The sequence below is a fragment of the Engystomops pustulosus genome, chromosome 3, assembly GCF_040894005.1.
Source record: "Engystomops pustulosus chromosome 3, aEngPut4.maternal, whole genome shotgun sequence".
In the NCBI taxonomy this organism is placed as follows: Eukaryota; Metazoa; Chordata; class Amphibia; order Anura; family Leptodactylidae; genus Engystomops; species Engystomops pustulosus.
Window position 1 is genome coordinate 155,528,136 of NC_092413.1, and position 18,337 is coordinate 155,546,472.

General features: G+C 40.8%; 1 protein-coding gene and 1 long non-coding RNA gene across 7 annotated transcripts in view; one reads left to right on the forward strand and one right to left on the reverse strand.

Moving 5' to 3' along the window:
* Positions 1–889: 889 nt before the first annotated feature.
* On the reverse strand, positions 890–14,062 carry SENP5 (SUMO specific peptidase 5). 6 transcript variants are annotated; one of them, XM_072142693.1, is made up of 11 exons: positions 13,954–14,062; positions 12,654–12,793; positions 10,056–11,470; positions 9,405–9,510; positions 7,428–7,575; positions 7,151–7,198; positions 6,122–6,199; positions 5,874–6,011; positions 1,988–2,071; positions 1,712–1,762; positions 890–1,460 (listed from the first exon to the last, which is right to left on the reverse strand). In XM_072142693.1, the coding sequence occupies exons 2-11, from the start codon at positions 12,740–12,742 to the stop codon at positions 1,350–1,352; spliced, it is 2,268 nt and encodes a 755-aa protein (XP_071998794.1). In that variant the 5' UTR covers positions 12,743–12,793; positions 13,954–14,062; the 3' UTR covers positions 890–1,349. The 6 variants fall into 6 exon arrangements, with proteins under 6 accessions (XP_071998794.1, XP_071998795.1, XP_071998793.1 ...); XM_072142694.1 differs by lacking the exon at positions 13,954–14,062 and adding an exon at positions 13,686–13,917; XM_072142692.1 differs by lacking the exon at positions 13,954–14,062 and adding an exon at positions 13,226–13,660.
* A 3,839-nt stretch (positions 14,063–17,901) lies between these two features.
* LOC140122160 (uncharacterized) overlaps positions 17,902–18,337 on the forward strand; it is a 40,804-nt gene continuing 40,368 nt past the window's right edge. Inside the window, exon 1 of the long non-coding RNA XR_011854261.1 lies at positions 17,902–18,096. This is a non-coding gene — a long non-coding RNA (uncharacterized lncRNA). The remainder of the gene's footprint in view (positions 18,097–18,337) is intronic.

Sequence of the window (18,337 nt, forward strand, 5' to 3'; positions counted from 1 at the left end):
TTCTGTGATTTAGTAGGATCAAAATCATGTAGGACTTTACTTTCTGCTGCTTAGGTACTGGAAGAGACTTTCTTTTCTGAGGCCACTTCCTAGGATGTTCTATCAATGAAATGGCACTTCAGTTATCCTCCATTAACATTTTCAGCCTTAAGGCTCTTTCGGCAGAATTGGATTAAAGTGCAATTCTATTTTAGTTGCTACCTAAGGAAGGAACCATACACTTTATAATAGAAGAGCAAGAGAGGCTAATATTTTCTTTAGGGTGGGTTTAAAGTTTTTAAGTTAGCAGAACATGACTGGGTAGTAGATGCTATGAAAGTGGAGGCTAAATTTATAATAAATGCCAAGGAAGACTACCAAGATTTTTTAAGAAAATTTCCCACTTTTGTGACCATTGGATTTTTCCAGTGAGAGTCTCCTAAAGGGCAGAACAGTCTTTCTCTAATCTTGCCACCAGGAGATCTTTGGGGTTCATTTAAAAATGTTATGCTTTCTGGCTAAAAGGAAAATCGAAGTTAAATTTCATAAACCTGTATGTCTTCCAATTAATTCTGAGTTAAGGTCTTGATATTATAAGCAGGATATTCTATGTTCCTCTTGAGCCAAAACTAGTTTGCTTGAGTGTTTTGTTGCACATTTAGTCTCCATATCCGTTGAAAACATAACACCTGGATTCCCATCAGTGGAAAAAAATAAACTATAACATTATTTTAAGAAGAAACCCATTTCCCTTACTGAAGTTCATTTACATAAATGGAGGCACATAACACAAAATTACTGTTAATAAAAATACCAAGTCCATAATTATCCATAATTTGGGAAACTTCCTATATACAAGTGTAATAAAGCAACATGGATAATACAATAAATAAAACCCATCTAGACAAAATATATGTAGTAATTTTTCCATTGGAAAAACATTTCAAAGTAAATACAGCTTTAATAGTTACAGGAAAAAAATGTACCTGTTATTTCATATATTTAAACAAAATTAAAATTCTTTGTCACTTCTATCTACAAGTCAAAGGTGCATCAAATATACAGTCCTTGTTTTACTGCTGCATGCGTTTGCATATTTGCATGCTCACATAATAAATAATAAATACCAGAATCAAAATTAAGCCACAAAGATTTCTGGGCAGCTTTGCTTGACGTCCCACAAGCTGACCAAATTGATGTCCAAATCAGATGAATTTATCAAAATAAGAGGAGAATTTGAGGTAACAATGGAGGGCCAGCCACCCTTCTAAAGTGATGTTTAAAAGTTGTGGAAGTATTAAATAATTCAAGTACAGCTTGAATGTTTCTATCCGGGCCACAAAACAGCAGCTTTAATAGTTTTTTTTTCCTCAATCTAGGAGTCTGCATTCACACAGTTCTTTATAGATCCCCTTTCTGATGCTAGGCATGTCTTCCTGGGTAAAAAGGAAAGGCTTCTCTTGGGCCAGGCACTTACAATACTGAGGAAAGAGGGAAAAAAAGAAACTTGTGTTATTTATGAAGCATTAGATGTCACTTGAATATATGTAATAGAGGATTCAAACTGGTGGAGAAAGACCTACATCTTCTACTGCAATACTGTGACACCTCAGTTATATTGTGTAAATACATTTCTAAAAAGAATATATTGTGATATAGTGCTGTGATCTGTCACAAACATATATACATATAGGAACTCCTTGGATTCTTCATATGAAGCACAAACACATACCTGCAGCATGAAAACACCACAGTCAAAGTCATTCTTCTGTTGTGGAATGCACTGCAAGACAAACATATTAAAAGAGACATTTTAGGATTTCTTAAAGCACAACCAACAAAGAGCAGGACATATATCCAAATATTGGCTTTTGCCAGAAGTTATTACTCCTGTGCTAATGACAGAAAACAAATGTTATTTATTTACTTTGGATAAAGGCATTCCAAGCTACAAAAATCAAATTCCCCCGACAACGGGAATGTCAATTATGACACCTCAACCTTTTACCTTTTTTACAGTAGTCTGCCATCCATGAAGATATTCAGGTTGATTTTTCTCCCTGGCTTCTGTCAGAAGATACTTGAGGATGTTCTGCAGGAAAATATGTAAGGATTACATAAATCAATTTGAGCCACAAATGTTAGATGCGCCTAACATCAGATCAGTGGGGCTCGGAGAGGCACCTGGTACTGTTTTATTCTTTTTGGTTCAGTAAACAAATAAGTCTTATGATTGTTGAGTTACATCAGATTTTTATGAAACCCTGTAGACTAAATTGAGAAATGTCCTTATAGAGCAGTGATGGGCAACCTTTTGAGCTTGGTGTGTCAAAATTCACCAAAAAACCGAGCATAACTCAGGTGTTGTGTCACCTTTAGAAAAAAAAAAAACAAATTTTGTGATATTTAGAGTTTAAATAACAAATATGTATAATTATTTATGCCATCACATGGCCCCAATAATGAATAAGCAAACATTTTATAGTCTACAAAAGGGGACAATGAGAAAACTAAATTCCTGGCAGCTGCAGGTCCCTCCTTCCCTTCTGCGACATGCTGTTCCCTTATAAAACAAGTAATGGCCAAATGTGGGGGGTCTCTGTACTTGGGAGAAATTGCATAACAAATTTTCTCTTTTTATCATTTGGAAATGTGTAAATTTTAGGCTAAATGAACGTATAACCGACACAATTTTACCCCCTTCTCTAAAGCATTGCACATTACCCCCTCTGTCTAACACCCTTAGACAGAGACGGGACTGGCAGTGCTCAATTCCTCAATTAAGATCCCCCCCCAAAAAAAAAATAACAAAAAAACAGTGTACCTTTTAACTAGTTTTAAGGACATTTGTGTCCTGAGAAGTGCCCCCCCCATAGCAGTGTACATCACATCCCAGCCCGGCAGAGCTCAACTCAATAAATTAACTCGCCTAACTGGCACAGGCTCCAACTACGCCTCGGACCTCCGTTACTCCTCTTCAGGCCGCTTCAGCTCCTGTGTAGAAGATGTTCCCGCTTCTGTACGAGCCGGGTCTGCTCTGTCTCCAAGCTCCACTCTGACGTCATTGCGCGGCCTCCGCAGAGCAGGACAGGAACAAAGGAGCAGCAGCTGCGATCTCTGACTGAGATGCAGCCGCTCGCTGCAGAGCACAATCGCCAGCCGGACCGCCCCCAGACAACGGCAACCGGCCACAGACATCCCAGATCAGTCTGCCCCTGCACTACAGCATGGTGGACGCCGTGTCACTGAAAATGGCTATGCGTGTCAGTGCTGACACGCGTGTCATAGGTTCGCCATCACTGTTATAGAGATATTCCCATGAAGACAAGATACTTAAATGTACTCAGGATAACAAAATAACATGATTTCTAATCCACTATTAACAAAAATACAGCATTTGACATATATAATTCAAAGCTGTGTTTCAGTTCTGGTGTATACAATTTCCGTTGCCAAGGAATCCAACCATAAATCTTCTGGTTATTATGGTCGGGCAGGACAGATTCTTCTCATGAATAGCTTCTCCTCTTTGCCTCCATTATAAGTCCAGCTCATACAAAGACACTTCCTGTGGGCAAGCAGCATCTGCAAAGACTTACTTTATCTGCAGCTTGTATAAGCACTTGGTTCGTGTTATAGCTTAGATTTAGCAGAGCTGAGCTGGATCTCATCTCTTTCTTTTTTTGTGTGTCAGATACTAGCTAAATGTTCAGAAGCTAAATAAGAGTGTAGATAAACCTGGACCCTGATAATGTAACCAGATTGCCAGCTCACAGGGATCATAATGTGTCTGCTTAGAGTCCCCGCCTACACTCTGGAATTTGACACTGACCATCACTAAGTGATAATTTTATTGCGATTTTAGTTTTTGAGTAAAACTGTAAGAGGGTTAAAATGATCTTTATTGTGTAAACATTACATGACCTGATTACAGGTGTTAACCATGTAAAAGCCTCCAGCCTCCGCTATATTGAATTTGATCGATGCCCCCTGTAAGGTGATAGGGGTACAGCTATCAGTTACTATGACAGCCTTGGGCCATACAAAGACCAAAGGCTGTCAGATTTTAACCCATTTATTAAAATGTGCGATTTGCACATTGTAATAGATGATGTGTAAAATACTCATATACTACCATACTTTAGTATTGCAGTATATGTTAGGATCAGACAGACAGAACCTAGGTTTAAAGTACCCTAAGGCGGTCTGAAAAATATGAAAAAAATAAAAGTTTTTAAAAAAAAATTAAATAAACCTAAAAATTCAAATCACCCCCTTTCCCTAGAAACTGATATAAATAATCAGTAAAAATCATAAACATGTTCAGCATCGCTGCGTCCCAAAACGTCCGATCAAAATATAATAACAGTTATTCGCAGCATTTAACCCCCCAATGGAAAAAAAAACGCCCAAAGTAAAAAATGCCACTTTTAAGAATATTAAAAATTAAATAAAAAGTGATCAAAAGGCCGTACAGTCCTTAGAATGGTAGCATTCAAAACATCATTAAAAGTCGTAAAAATTACACCACACATATTTCCATACAATGAAGTGTGAAAAAGTTATTGGCACCAGAAGATGGCAAAATGAATATTTTTTTTTGGTACAGGAGGTTTAATTTTTGTAAATGTATGAAAACATAAAACCTATACAAATTTGAAATCCTCATGATCGCACCGACCCAAAGAAGATAGAGCAAGATAAAACTTGCTCTATCTTTTTGCGGCCACGGCAGGGTGCGGTTGTGGTTACCTTACTGCTCATGAAGCCTATTGCTATCTATGGGGACTTATATACGTCCCCAAAACAGTAGTTTGCATGGTGACTATGGCAAATAAACATACAGGGGGGAGATTTATCGCCGTATATTGACGCGTCAGATAGGCCGCCGGGCATCAAGGGGTTATCCGAGTTTAAGAAATTACTTAGAGCCAGGCTGGGACAGGCTATTTAAAATAATAAACGTGTACTTACCTCCTCCGGCGCCGCTGATGTCCCGCACCGTGGTCCGTCTGATCCATGCACCTGTTTGTTTACAGGGGCACATAAGAGCCCACAAGGAGCTTCCTTCCGAATGGAAGGACGGCAACACTTGTAACAAACCGGCGCACAGATCAGACAGACCGCGCGTGGGACATCAGCAGCGCTGGAGGAGGCAAGTACACATATTTTTTTTCTTCTTTTATAGCCCGCCCAGCCCGGACCTAAATTATTTCTAAACTGGAGTAACCCCTTAACTACGCCATATCCGACCTTGCATAGTTTTGCATAAAAACCAATGAATGGAAGTTAAAGAACGCAAGAACGGGGGTGGGAAAGCCATGCCTGCCCATTCCAACAGCTCTTGCGCCCCTCTATGCCCACAGTGTGGAGGTGGCATAGTCGCGGTTTCAATTGCCAATTTTAGCACTGTGGAAAAATTAGCAATTGTTTTGCTGCTTTTACACCAGAAAAATGGCGTAGAAGCAGTGAATAATCTCCCTGACATTGTTTATATTCATGTTTATATTCCCTGACATGTATGTGTGTATAGATCACATAAAATCTCAATAATTGTTTGGAGTGATAGAAAAGGTAACAGGAACATTTGGGGGAGGGGGCTTTACTATGCACCACAATGCTTGCTCCTAATTTCCAACAGGTTCGTCTGGTTTAGACCAAGCAAAACCTTGCCTACAAATCAGGAACTTTCTTCACAGTTTTCTCTAGCAACCCTACGTGGTCGGCTCCCTGCCCCATCACGCCTATATTAGCAAAAGGGGAATGACCAGACTAAAATCACCAGAAACACCGATTTTAATGAGCCCTGTCCGCCAGAAAACTGAACTAAACAAGGATTAGTAAAATTACCCCAATATGTTAAACCCCAAAACTTTTTACTGCCTTCCTCTTACCTCTGTACAAAGTTTTATTTGTAAGCCTTGGGAATCATAGAAGGAAATGGTCTTATTTGGGATGTTTACACCAACAAGGGCCCAATGGACTTGCAAATGTATTGGAATCAACAGTAAGGTTTTCTTAAAGAGGTCCACCTAGAAAACACATATTATATAGATATGAAGTTGTTCTTATGAAGCAGAAGGCGAAAAAAATTGTAATAAAAATATATAGTGTGTGTGAGCGAGTGTGTGTAAAACCTTACCTTTTTTGTCCATCTTTTCACACCATCATATCCTTTGGTCACAAGTTGCTTATGAAAAAATGTGTTGAAGAAATGAATCTGCCAAAAGGATAAAGAAGGTTAGCATGTGGTCCAAAAATACACATGGCACAAGCTATGAAAACTTTCATACATATTGGACTTCATATTTTGTGCACAACATTAAAGGAAACCTACCCCTTGAAGTGGCAGGTATAAGAAGGAAATACCGAGCACCAGCTGGGGGTGAGCTGGTGGCGGAGCTTATTTTTGTTAGCGTTTTAAAACGCTGTACTGCGGTTTAAAACACTTTTTAAACTTTATAGCCGAAGCTGCGCATGGAAGTACGTGCTCGGTGCTTACCGTGCGCGTGGCTACATAGGAAGTGAAGGAGAGCCGAGTGAATAAGCTCCGGCACCAGCTCACCCTGAGCTGGTGCTCAGTATTTCCTTCTTATACCTGCCACTTCAAGTGGTAGGTTTCCTTTAAAAACTACAATCAGTAATAGAATATTCTTCAACTTTAAAAGGGATATTCCCATTTCAGCAAATTAATGTTTATACCGTAAAAAGTTATACAATTTTCCAATATACTTTCTCTATCAATTCCTTACAGTTTTCTAGATCTCTGCTTGCCGTCTTTCTATAGAAAGCTTCAATGTTTACTTCCAGTGGACTGAAATCTGACCATGGTCACACAGGTGCACAGCTTGTTAGTGTCATAGAGAGTAATAAGAGCCGTGTGATATAACAAGCTGCACAACTGTGTGACCATGGTCAGATTTCTATCCACTAGTAGTAAACATTGAAGCTTTCCATAGAAGGACAGCCAACAAAGATCTAGAAAACCGTAAGGATTTGATACAGAAAGTATATTGGAAAATTGTATAACTTTTTATCATAAAAGGAATGACATTAATTTGCTGTAATGGGAACCTTTAAGACCTAATAATAAAACGGAAACTAAAGGAGTCTAAATAAAACACTTCAATGTCAACAAATGGGTTACACAGAAAATATTATAAATACACACCTTATCTGGTGCAGCATCCATTATCAGGTCTCCATACATGTTAATGACCTACAAAACAATAAATAAATGAAAATTGGCAAGGCAGTGAAGCATCTTGGAGTGCTCATGCCACAATGTCTACACAAAAATGCATTCAATTAGTAAGTTCTCCATCACTGATCCCAAATGTTCAAGTGCTGTAAGGAGTTTATAATATTACTTGTACCTTTTCTGCAATAGAATAAATTAAAAAAAACAAACAAAAATATATAAACCCACTGGATACATTCTTCCCTACCTGATCATTAAGCCACTGTTGTTCATCAAGAGTCACAAGATCTTCCATGTAAAGTGTGTGTTTATTGTAACAAATCCGGAAACCACAACCAATATTCTTGGAACTCTTGGCTCTATATTTTGCCATTTCCTTGCCAATGAATGTGATCCTGAGAACAGAAATTATTAGTTCTATAAACAAACATAAAGCCTCATTCCAGTGGCATCTAACAAGACAGGTTTTACTTTGGCTATTTTTTGTATTATGCAAGACTAGACTAAATTTTCTAACATTTGATCCAGTGAAAGAAGTAAGGTAGAACAAAAGGACAATTCCACATTATTCTTATGTGCAGTGGGTAAGGAAAGTATTCAGACTCATTTAAATTTTTCATTCTCTGCAGCCAAGTGGTAAGATCAGAAAAGTTTTTTTTTTTTGCTCACTCTGCGCCCCATCTTGACAGAAAAAAAACAAACAAACGTAGATATTTTTGCTAACTTATTTAACAGGAAAAACTGCAATATCAATATTTAGACACTTTGCTCAGTAGTGAGTAGTTGAGTTGTGGTTGTCCCAAATGCACTGTGTTTTTAGAAACCTTGATTGCTGAAGAAATTATTTTGTAACCTTTAACATATCTGTGCCTTTCCACAATTCTGTCTCTGAGCTCCTTGGGCAGTTCCTCAGACCTCATGATTCTCATGTGCTCTTACATGCACTGTAAGCTTATACTGTATAGACAGGTGTGTGCCTTTCCTATTCCAAGTCCAATCAGTTTTACCCCTTACCGATGTGCGACCTATGAGTACGTCACACGTCAACTGCAGATGTATGGAGACAAATGGATGTATGCAGCAAACACCCACCGGTAACACCCACGATCAGTGATAAAAAGCTGGCAGCATGTGGTCGCCGCAAATCGGCTTAGTTCGTCGCTCCCAGTGTTGTAATCGGGGAGCATCAATCTGTTACCATGACAGCCTCTGGTCTGTAATGGTCCGATTTTAGCCCATTACAATGTGCAATTTGAAATAGTGAAAAAAAAAATCCTAAAAATTCAAATCTCCTCCCCTGCAACCAATATAAACAGCAAAAATATAAACAGGATATGTATTGCCGCATCACAAAATGTCTGAGCTATCAAAATGTAATAACGGTTATTCCTGGTGTTTAACCCCCTTACGGAAAATAGCGCCCAAATTAGAAAATGACATTTTGCAACATATAAAAAAAAAAAAAAAAAAAAAAAAAGGGATCAAAAGGCCATACAGCCCCCAAAACAACTCATTTCACAAAAATGAACACACAGCTCCATACACTGATGTATGAAAGTTATTGGTGCCAAAAGATTAGTATTTTTTATTGTACAAAAGGTTTACGTTTTTGTAAACGTATGAAAACATTAACTCAAACTTTTTTTCACCAATTTCACTGCATTTGGAATTTTTCCCCCACTTCCCAGTAGAAGGCATAGAATATTAAATACCGTCACCATGAATTGCAATTTGTTACGCAGAAAACAAGCCAACGGTTTTTTTAAGGTGGGCAGTGAAAAATAGGAATGCAAAAACGGGGGTTAAAGAACCATCTCAAGGAGGATCAAAACTAAATGGGGAGTATGTGAGGTAAATTGAGTGTTACAGCAAATGCTGTGAATACTAATGATCATGTGGTATTTCAGTTTTTCTTGTATAATAAATTAGCAAAAATGCCTACATTTGTTTTTTTTATGTCAAGTTGGTGTGCAGAATGTACATTAACAAGCAAAAAAAGAAAAAAAAATGGGCGAAATGAAACAGACGACTGTGTGTCACTAGGGTAACAAACTTTCACAAACTTACTACTATACTTGGCAAAAATGTGGTTAAAGAACTGTAATGTTATAAGATATGAGGTTTCACAGACATTTTTGTTTCGAAAATATAAATAGTACTGGGGGTCAGAAGTAGTTGCGAACCTGCTCAGCGCCCACAAAACTGTGAAAAATTAGTATTATACCTGTTGGAGAAGTCCTGGTTAAAAACTTCCTTCAGTCGAGTAATGACGTCCTTTTCAGTCATTGGAATCAAACTACCGTATTTTCTCACAACTTCATTTAGGAAATCTAAAAAATAAATAAATTAAAAAATAATATGGGAAACTTGAAACATTTAATATTAAATACACATTCACACAGCAGCAATATCCTACTGTTAAAGGCAATTTCTGAGCTGGGGGCCAATTTTTACAATTGGGATTGGTCATCAGCACCAGAAAAGGAAGGCCGTGAACCAAATGACTTGTTCCCAGGAAGCTGCCAGCACGAAAAGCTATACAGGGGGCAAAGCCAGGACCTCTAGCAATCATCTACGAGACCAGAATGGAGCTACAGGTCCAGCTCTGTTCTATGTAATGGCCAGTACAGCAGTTTCTATTCAATTTAACAGGAACTGAGATCCAGAAACCAGCAACTACAGAGAGAACAGCTAACAGAAGTTTTAGAGTGTTAGAGCCGAAGTAATCTGTAAATGATAATAGGTCATCCATATCTTAAACCTTGACAGCAAATCTAAAACGTCAAATAGACTATTTGACCAAATCTAGATCTTTTACACTGGTCTTGTTAAACTATCATGTCATAAAAGACAAATTCCATTTCTAGGCACATACCACAAATGCTGGCTGCTACTTGTTCTTCTGGGACACCATTGAGGATTCTTTGTCCATTCTGCAAGTCCTGTGTATCCAATGCATCACCAGTAGCCTGCTGCATGGGACTTTTACAGTACGGATGATCCAAAAGCTTTGTACTGTATATGTCAGAGTCTGTACTGTCCTCCAAATCCATGGGGCAGGATCCATCCCCATTTTCTACCATGTCCATGGAAGCATTTTCCTGACATCCAAAAGAGTCATTTGCACATTCTTGCAACTTGTAAGGAGTCAGGGGAATCTGTTCATTGTCCTTCTCGCCATGAGCAGTTGCATCTTCCTGGCAGGATATACAGACTTCTTTTTCGGTAAGCAATAAACACAAGTCATCTGGCTGGTTGTTAAGAACGGGAGCGCCACTTGTTTTCTTGGGTAAGGTGTCTGTGCTGCACCACTGGGCGGGTGTACAGAGCAGTGCTTGCTGACTGGATGCAGCATTTCCATACGGAGTTTCCACACTCTGCAGCTTGACAGCAGCATCACCTCGTAGGCAGCTTTTGGTTGTGCATTGTGGGATCTCATATAAAATTCCTGAAGTGTTATTGTTCATATCGTATGACCTGCGCCCAGCTCTTATGTGTCTCTGAAGTTTCAACTTCAAATACGAGACCACTTTACGAATCCTGCTTCTCAGAGTCTTCTTACAGCAGTTCCAAAAGCCTTTCCGAAACCACATCCAGTTAAAATCCAGTAGTCTATAGCTTGTCTTTCTTGCTCTGAGCTTCCCAGACTGTAATTTACCACAATCTGCAATCTGAAAGAGTTTTCTCTGCATCATAAATAAGGGTACTCTTCCAATTTTAAGCAAATCACAGCTTTTCAGCAGCCATAAACCGCTAGAGCATCTTTGTTGTAACAAAGGAGAAGGTCTCTTTCCCCAATTTTTGACTGCAACGAGGTTGCAGGCGGCTTCATCCTTGTATTTCTGTGCCTTTAAAATCTGTGAGTCTTCACCTACAGAAAGATTGAGGGACAAGAGTCTTGAGGTCAAGTTTTTAGAACTATTTTCTATTTTCTCTTTTGTGGCATGCACTGGGGTCTCTGTGACTCTCGAAGAAGAGTCACATTTCTTACAACTATCAAATTTTCCTTTCTTTACGGCGTCTTCTCCAGAGTTTTTTCCTGAGGTTTCATCAGCAGACTTTCTTTTCTTGGAAGATTTGGCTTTGCTGCCCTCAATCTGCTGAATGTCATGGTCAATTTGGTTGTCATTTTTCCATTTTTTGGGTGCAAGATTTTCTTGTCTATTAGAGATAATGGATTTAAATTCTCCAACCGATCGCAACCATTTTGCAGGCAAGGAAGGAGGCTTTTTTTGGCTGTGGGAAAACTTACGTTCTCTCATTTTTTGGCCAAGAAGGCTGGATGCTACCCTAAGAAAGAAAGGAAACAAAGGCTGAGTAAGGTGACCTGAAAACTGACTTTATAACTGGTGCTTATTTCCTAAAAGGTGATAAAGCAATATTTATATACACAGGCACATCATCTTGCTGTGACCTGCAAGTAGCTATGAACCAATAGTCTGCAAGAATCCAGCCCTGTTTTCTGTAAGATTACAAACAGCACAGTAGCATACTGTAGTAACAAACATACACAAAAGGTTCTGTATAATTAAACATCTTGCAGGGGCCAAAACCTAACACTGTGTATGGTAAAGCCCTCAGGGGCTTCAGCAGGGATGGATGCAGCTGCACATGTACCTTTTATTTCTTCCCCCTGTCTGATCCTTAGGTTTTCTAAAGACTAGAAAATGCTCTATAATAAAAGAAGGTCATAACACTAGTGGGAACCAATCCTTACAAAACTCTATTCTTTTTAGTCTCACCTTGTAGCTATTTCTCCGACATATAAGGAGGATATTTTTTCTAACAGATATACCACGATATATCAAACCCATAAGCAGCGATACTGAATTAGGCTACATTCACACAAACATATGGGGGGGGGGGTGTATATATGGCTAATCCCCTGTGCCAATGTATGCCCACCGTACCGTAGTACATTGTGTGAATGTAGCCTTACAATGTTTATTCCTGGTAAACTAGATAGGGATAATGCAGTGTTGTCTCTCTTCTAAACAAGGCCCATTTATATTAAACAGTTGCCATTTAATCAATAACCCAGTAGTAAAGATTTACTAAGACTGATGTGCCAGCGATAAGGTACAATGTCTACTGAAGTGTGCCATCAACAAAGGCCCCCTTGGTAAAAGCTATGGCACAATGTCAGTCTGTAGTGGTGGAAATGAACTTTCTAGCAATTGATCAATATGAGATGACACAGTGTGAGCAAGTGACCAGACACTAGTAAAACAGTGCTGACTTGCAGTCATACTGCAAAACACTGATTTCCAGAATATTGTTTATGCCTTACAGTTAGAAATGGTAAATATAACAAGTGCCTTAAAATGGCACTAGCTTTCAGTATAATTGCAATGGGAGCAATGCTGCTGCTTCTAAGTGTTGAGGTGCTAACCATCCCAATGTATCCAGGAAAGCGCAATCTCTCCGATTTCAATGATATACAAGTCTGTATTTATAGCTAGAAATTGCCTACCATGTTTTTCCAGCAGAGATCACTCTTAGAGCTTTGTGTGAACAAGTCCCATTGGTTTCAGTCCTGGAAATGTGGCTCAGTGTGTCCATCTACAATCTGTGGCCAAACTGCTGTACGTCGGACCTTGTGGTGGGCATCTACTGCGATGTAAACATACACCAAGGCATCAAATACATATGTGCAGGTAAGTGGCAATGCCTAGGGAGGGTCAGGGGGATACAAGGCAGGAGACACAGCTGAGGAAATTGGCAAGTATTGCTTAGCTCCGCGGCTGGATTATTACCTTATTACCTAAATACCTTTCAGTATTTGGGGGAGATCTATATTGGGGCTTCTCTGGTTTACATAACATTTCCCAATTACCAACAAACCAGCTGAACACCACAGATTCTCCACAAATTCACAGATTAACACAATAAATAAGTAAAAAGGGAATTTCTAAGTAGTGGCTCCTCAGCAGATGTGTATAATGTGATGTAACCCGCAGCAACAAGTCCCCACGTTACCTGGACGCCTCAGAGCCCCCTGACTGGTGCTAGGAGTAGGGACACACAGGGCATGAAGCCATTTACCTCAGCAGAGCAAGCCATGTGGCGTATCCAGCTCACATCCATGCTCGCACACATGTCCGGGCCACAGCTGCTGGATGGAGAGCACTACAGGCGCCCAGTGCCCAGACCCATACGGCTGCTGCCCGCTGCACAGTCACTGAGAGCGCCACTGCCGGGTCTACAGGACGGGGCACCCGGTACTCTGCTCACAGCCCCAATCCTCTGGCTTCCTCCTGGCCAAACACACAGCACGACGCCTCCTGTACGGAGCATCACAAGGGACAAACAACCAGTGGAGTGCGAAGCGCAGCCAGGGAGGGGCACGTGACCGCCTGAGCACTGGCCCGGGGCTGCCCCTAGTCTGGAGGGAGGCCGCAGCAATACACCCCTGCAGAAGTGACGGGGACTCCCAGGGAATGAGAATGTTTCATTTTACAGTTACTGCATATAACTAGGAGAGTGTCGTGGTTTATATTCTGACCCGCTGCGCTCTCCATCGCCCCCTATCCGAGCCAGTCACGGGCCGTAAAAGAGGCAGATGCGCTAATATTCTCACAGGGTCTCTAAGGATAAAACATGGGGGTGGTAATATTTGCGATCACGTGACAGCTCCTCGACTAATGGGCCCCCTAGTGGCGGCGCGGGTGTACGGCTCTAGTAGGATCACCGGCGGATATCACGGAATTGTGGAGCTAAAGCTGCCGCGCGTGCGGCCCCCTCTGGTTGATGGAGAAAATTCCAAAATTTACCAGAGAACGGGCGTCGGTTCCCTGTGGAGAGCAGATCTCCGCTGGTTCTATGCAGGGAACGTCACAATGACATCCCTAGGCAAGCAGTGAGCGTGTGCGGTTACCGGAGAGCAAGAATAAACTTGTATTCACACTTATGTTTTATTCAACAGCAGTACCTAAGTGTGCCGGTAGGCGGCTCACCTCACATAGGCCTCCATTATAGTAGATCAGAGCCTGTGGCCACACTCACATATTTGCCTTAACGCATGAGTTTTCAAACGCATCACAAAATCTGAGAAGAGGAGATGTGCCCAATTACGTTGTTGTCAACATTGTGCAAAAGCAAGCGCTAACGCGATGTTAATTGTTATTGTTAGCTCACAGGTTGTAATGCGTTTTTAAAAACCTTAATTTGTCATCCATTATTATTGGTTGCATTATGTTGACAGCAACCACTGGGACCCATTACTGTTATTACATTACATTACATTATTATTAAAATGAGGTCCGGTTCCTTTCAAATGATAAAGTGGCAGGTCAAGCATTTGTCCAGAGAGATCCAGATAGCCGAAACTCCTTTAGACATTGAATGGAGCTGCTGTATGCAAGCTGTACTTGCCACTTAGAAGCGATGGGACCACCTTTCTGTCAACCTAAAAAAATGATAAAAGAACAACAAATAATAAACCAAAAACATGTAAATTGTCCATTACTTTAATGCATATGTGTTAATTGTGTATTATTATATGTTAATAGCTACCCTGATGCAGAAACATATCTTGTTTAATCCCTGAACCAAGTGTCTTTTCTCAAAAGACAATTATAAAATTATGATAATGAGGCTCTTATCCATATTATGCACTCCTCCAGCATGCATAAGGCTGCCTCATCCTGCCCCTCCCCCATAAGCTGGCTGACAATTACTTCCACATACACTGAGCTGTCTGCACTTTCTGCACTGACAAGACTAATCAGCCTGAGCTGGATGACTCATATACAGCAGCTCGGGGATGGTGCAGCGATTAATTACTTCTGCCTGTCAGGGATAACACAGTGATTACAGTGTTACAGTGTTCTTGGCTTTTGCGGGGTGGGACAAGACTGGAGATGGGCATAGTTTGGGTAATAGGAGAGCGCCAGGGCAGCCACAGGAGCTTCAGAATCTCATTATGATAATTTTACAATTGCTTTATTAGCAAAACCACTTGTTTCAGACATTAAACAAGATATGTTTCTGCATCAGTGTAGCCACACCGCTTTCAAGGAATGTTTTTATTTACAAAGCAAATGGTAGATTTCCTTCAACATTGGGGGTTACTTATATCCTTGCGCATATGATATCCCCAGCCCCTCATGCATGCCATTTATATCTGTAGGCTCCTGCTTTCTCATGTATACAGTGGATGGTTGCTCCCATCTGAAATCCTGACTTTTACCTGTGCCAATTCAGGCCTGAAGGATGCAGGCTAGTGTGCTGGTCTGGGGGAAGGAATAACCACACGCTGGCCCCTTCCATGGCCACCTGGCATTGTACAAATTGTGCAAAAATCTGCAATATTTTTGAGTTTTACCTCCCTTTCTTCACTTTTGTCAAAGACTGGAAAAATTGGTGGGATTGAAGGCAGGTCTGGGCCTGAAAAATTTAATATAACTGACTAGCATAGATTTCAATACATTGTTCCAGCAGTTCATGTTCCAGTTCTCATCAACCTAACTTTATGAGAGCTTGTTTTTTTTGTAGTTTCTATTTTTCTATTTTTACTGTCAAAATTGTTTTATTCAGAACATAAAGAAAACAGAGTGGCACCACACACACATTTCCCTTTGATCACAGTGAAAAGTAACAGTGCTACCAGGGAGAAGGTGTAAATAAAGCAAACCATTATATAATTATTATTACCGTATATACTCGAGTATAAGCTAGTATATAAGAGTTTTTCAGCACAAAATTTTACTGCTATATAATGGGGGCAGAGGCTACAGGCTATATAAACGGGGGGGAGGCAAAGGGAGCTGGCTATATACTGTGGGGGGGGGGCAGGGGCTGCAGGCTATATACTAGGGGGGGCAGGGGCTGCAGACTATATTCTGAGGGGGACAGGGGCTGCTGGTTATATACTAGAGGGCATGGGCAGGCTATATGCTTGGGCAGGGGCTGCAGGCTATATACTGGGGGCATATGCTTGCAGGCTGTATACAGGGGGCATGGGCTGGCAGGCTATATACAGGGGGGAATGGGCTGGCAGGCTATGTACTGGGGACAGAGGCTGCTGGTTATATACTGTGCCAGGGGCCGGCTATATACAAGGGTAGGGGCTGCTGGACATATTCTGGGGCCAAAGGGCTGGCTGTATACTGGGGGCATGAGGCTTCTGGCTATATACTGGGGGCTTGAGCTGGCAGGTTTTATTCTAGGCTTATACTTGAGTCAATAGGTTTTCCCAGTTTTTTTGTGTTAAAATTACTCAATATATACAGTATATATTATGTTTAGCCTATATGCAGTTTTAACATAGCCTTGTAGTTTCTCATAGATGACAGACCCAGAGGCCATTGTGAAGAAATTGGCTGCATGCCAGAAAGTCTTTCCTTGTGTCTAACCACTTAGATGCCATGGCCAAATAGATGTAGCCTGGCCAGGTTCAGTAAATATGTACTCTTGCTGCTGATCACATGGGTACAGGGGTTTTGATGCCGGGTGTGGAATTCAAGCATGGTTAAGCCACAACAGAAATGTTCTGGATGGAGAGAAGGGAGGTTGCACTGTGGAAAGAGCGAGGATAATACCACAATTATGACCATATTCTGAACATCAGCTGTAGCCTATTTGTTAGCCAGAAAAAAAGAGAAAAGAAACAGGTTGCAGTGATGTATAAGGATACTAAGGTAGTAATGCAAAGGAGTAGTAATTTACAAAGCTTGTGCCCCGACAGAATTAAAAATGTTATATACTCTGATCCAGAGAGATTAGGCTTTAGGACAGGGCATGTCCCCTGCCACCGTATAGACTTCTGAAGCAGGTGGGGTGTATCCAGCTACCGTGTGTGCTATTCTTGAGGGGACCAAGAGGGGACCTCAGAAGTAGAAATGGACGTCTCCTGCATCCGTTTATGTCAGACACTTGGAAGTATGTAATACACAGGGTTCTCATATCTACCCCCACTGAGAGTCACAGGGGTAATTGATCATCGGACTGGCTTCCATGTCTGTCTTTGGGTGCTGTCACGCGATATCATTTTGATGTAGTTTTGAAACTGAATTAAATCGCACAGGGACGTGCCACGGCTGATCGCAAACACATGCGATTGGCAATCAGCACCCAGGGTCTTGTATTGTCTAAATGCAAGACACTGGGTACTGATCGCCGATCGCTTGTGTTTGCATTCAAACACATATGCGATCGACCGTAGCTTGCCCCTGTGCGTTTTGATTCAGTTTCAAAATGGAATCAAAACGCTATTGTGTGAGAGCACCCTTTGGAGCTCTGCTGCCATCAGATTCATTAAAGTAGTTTTTGGCCCTTGATAAATCTGCCAGCAGTGTTCTTCTGCTACTGGGATTGTTTGCGACAGTTGCAAAAAAAGTTGCAAACTATGATCAAAAGTCAAAGCACATAGACCAGGGTGGGAGCTAGAGTCAATTTGCACCAATACTTGTGCCTAAACAGAAATTCATGAATTCAGTCCTATTGTGAAAACTAGACTACGCAAATAATACATTTGGTGCAAACAGGGTCTTTGTCAAGGTGACTCTGCACTGTCCTATGTTCGTTTGGAGCAATGGAAACTCCCAAAACAGCATTTGTAACACAGATGGGCCTAAGCAATGCAACACATAGGCAAAAAAACAAACAAATATATAACACCCCCAGTTAGTGTAGAGCTAATGTCCACTGCCCATCAGAAAAATAAGACCCATAGCACGTACGTAATTTAAACAGTTTATTTCAAAGGATGTAGGGTTCATGGAGATATTCTGTTCTGGAAATGGGGCGAATACAGTGATGGAGCTGGAGATTACTAGAATTCTGTGAATAGGAGGTCTAATAGTTTAGTGTATTGGCCAGACAATATTGAATACAGCTTTCTGATTATTTTTTACATTTCAAATAGTTTTCTCAAGATGAAAACCTACCAAGGAGAACTCAGCTCTGACTGCAAGGTAGGAGGACCTCATGGTTAGCACATCCTTGTTTACTATATGTTTTTTTCCTTTATGGTTGTTGTTAATGTAAATAAATTGCCTCTTAGTTAGATCATGTGGCCACGGGGATGAGGAATCCTGTGGCCTGAGGAATCTTCGAGAGTATGTATGTTCTCTCTGTGTTTGCGTGGGTTTCTTCCGGGTCCTCCGGTTTCCTCCCACACTCCAAAACATACTGGTAGGTTGATTAGATTGTGAG

Bases quoted from the DNA above. Each gene is read 5' to 3' on its own strand.
- SENP5 (XM_072142693.1), bottom strand. From the start codon at position 12,742: ATGGACACACTGAGCCACATTTCCAGGACTGAAACCAATGGGACTTGT. The intron at 6,200-7,150 runs GTGTGTATTTAT...TCCTTTTGGCAG, and splicing joins TGGATGCTGCACCAGATAAG to ATTCATTTCTTCAACACATT. The intron at 2,072-5,873 runs GTAAGAGGAAGG...ATTTTCCTGCAG, and splicing joins AAATAAAACTTTGTACAGAG to AACATCCTCAAGTATCTTCT.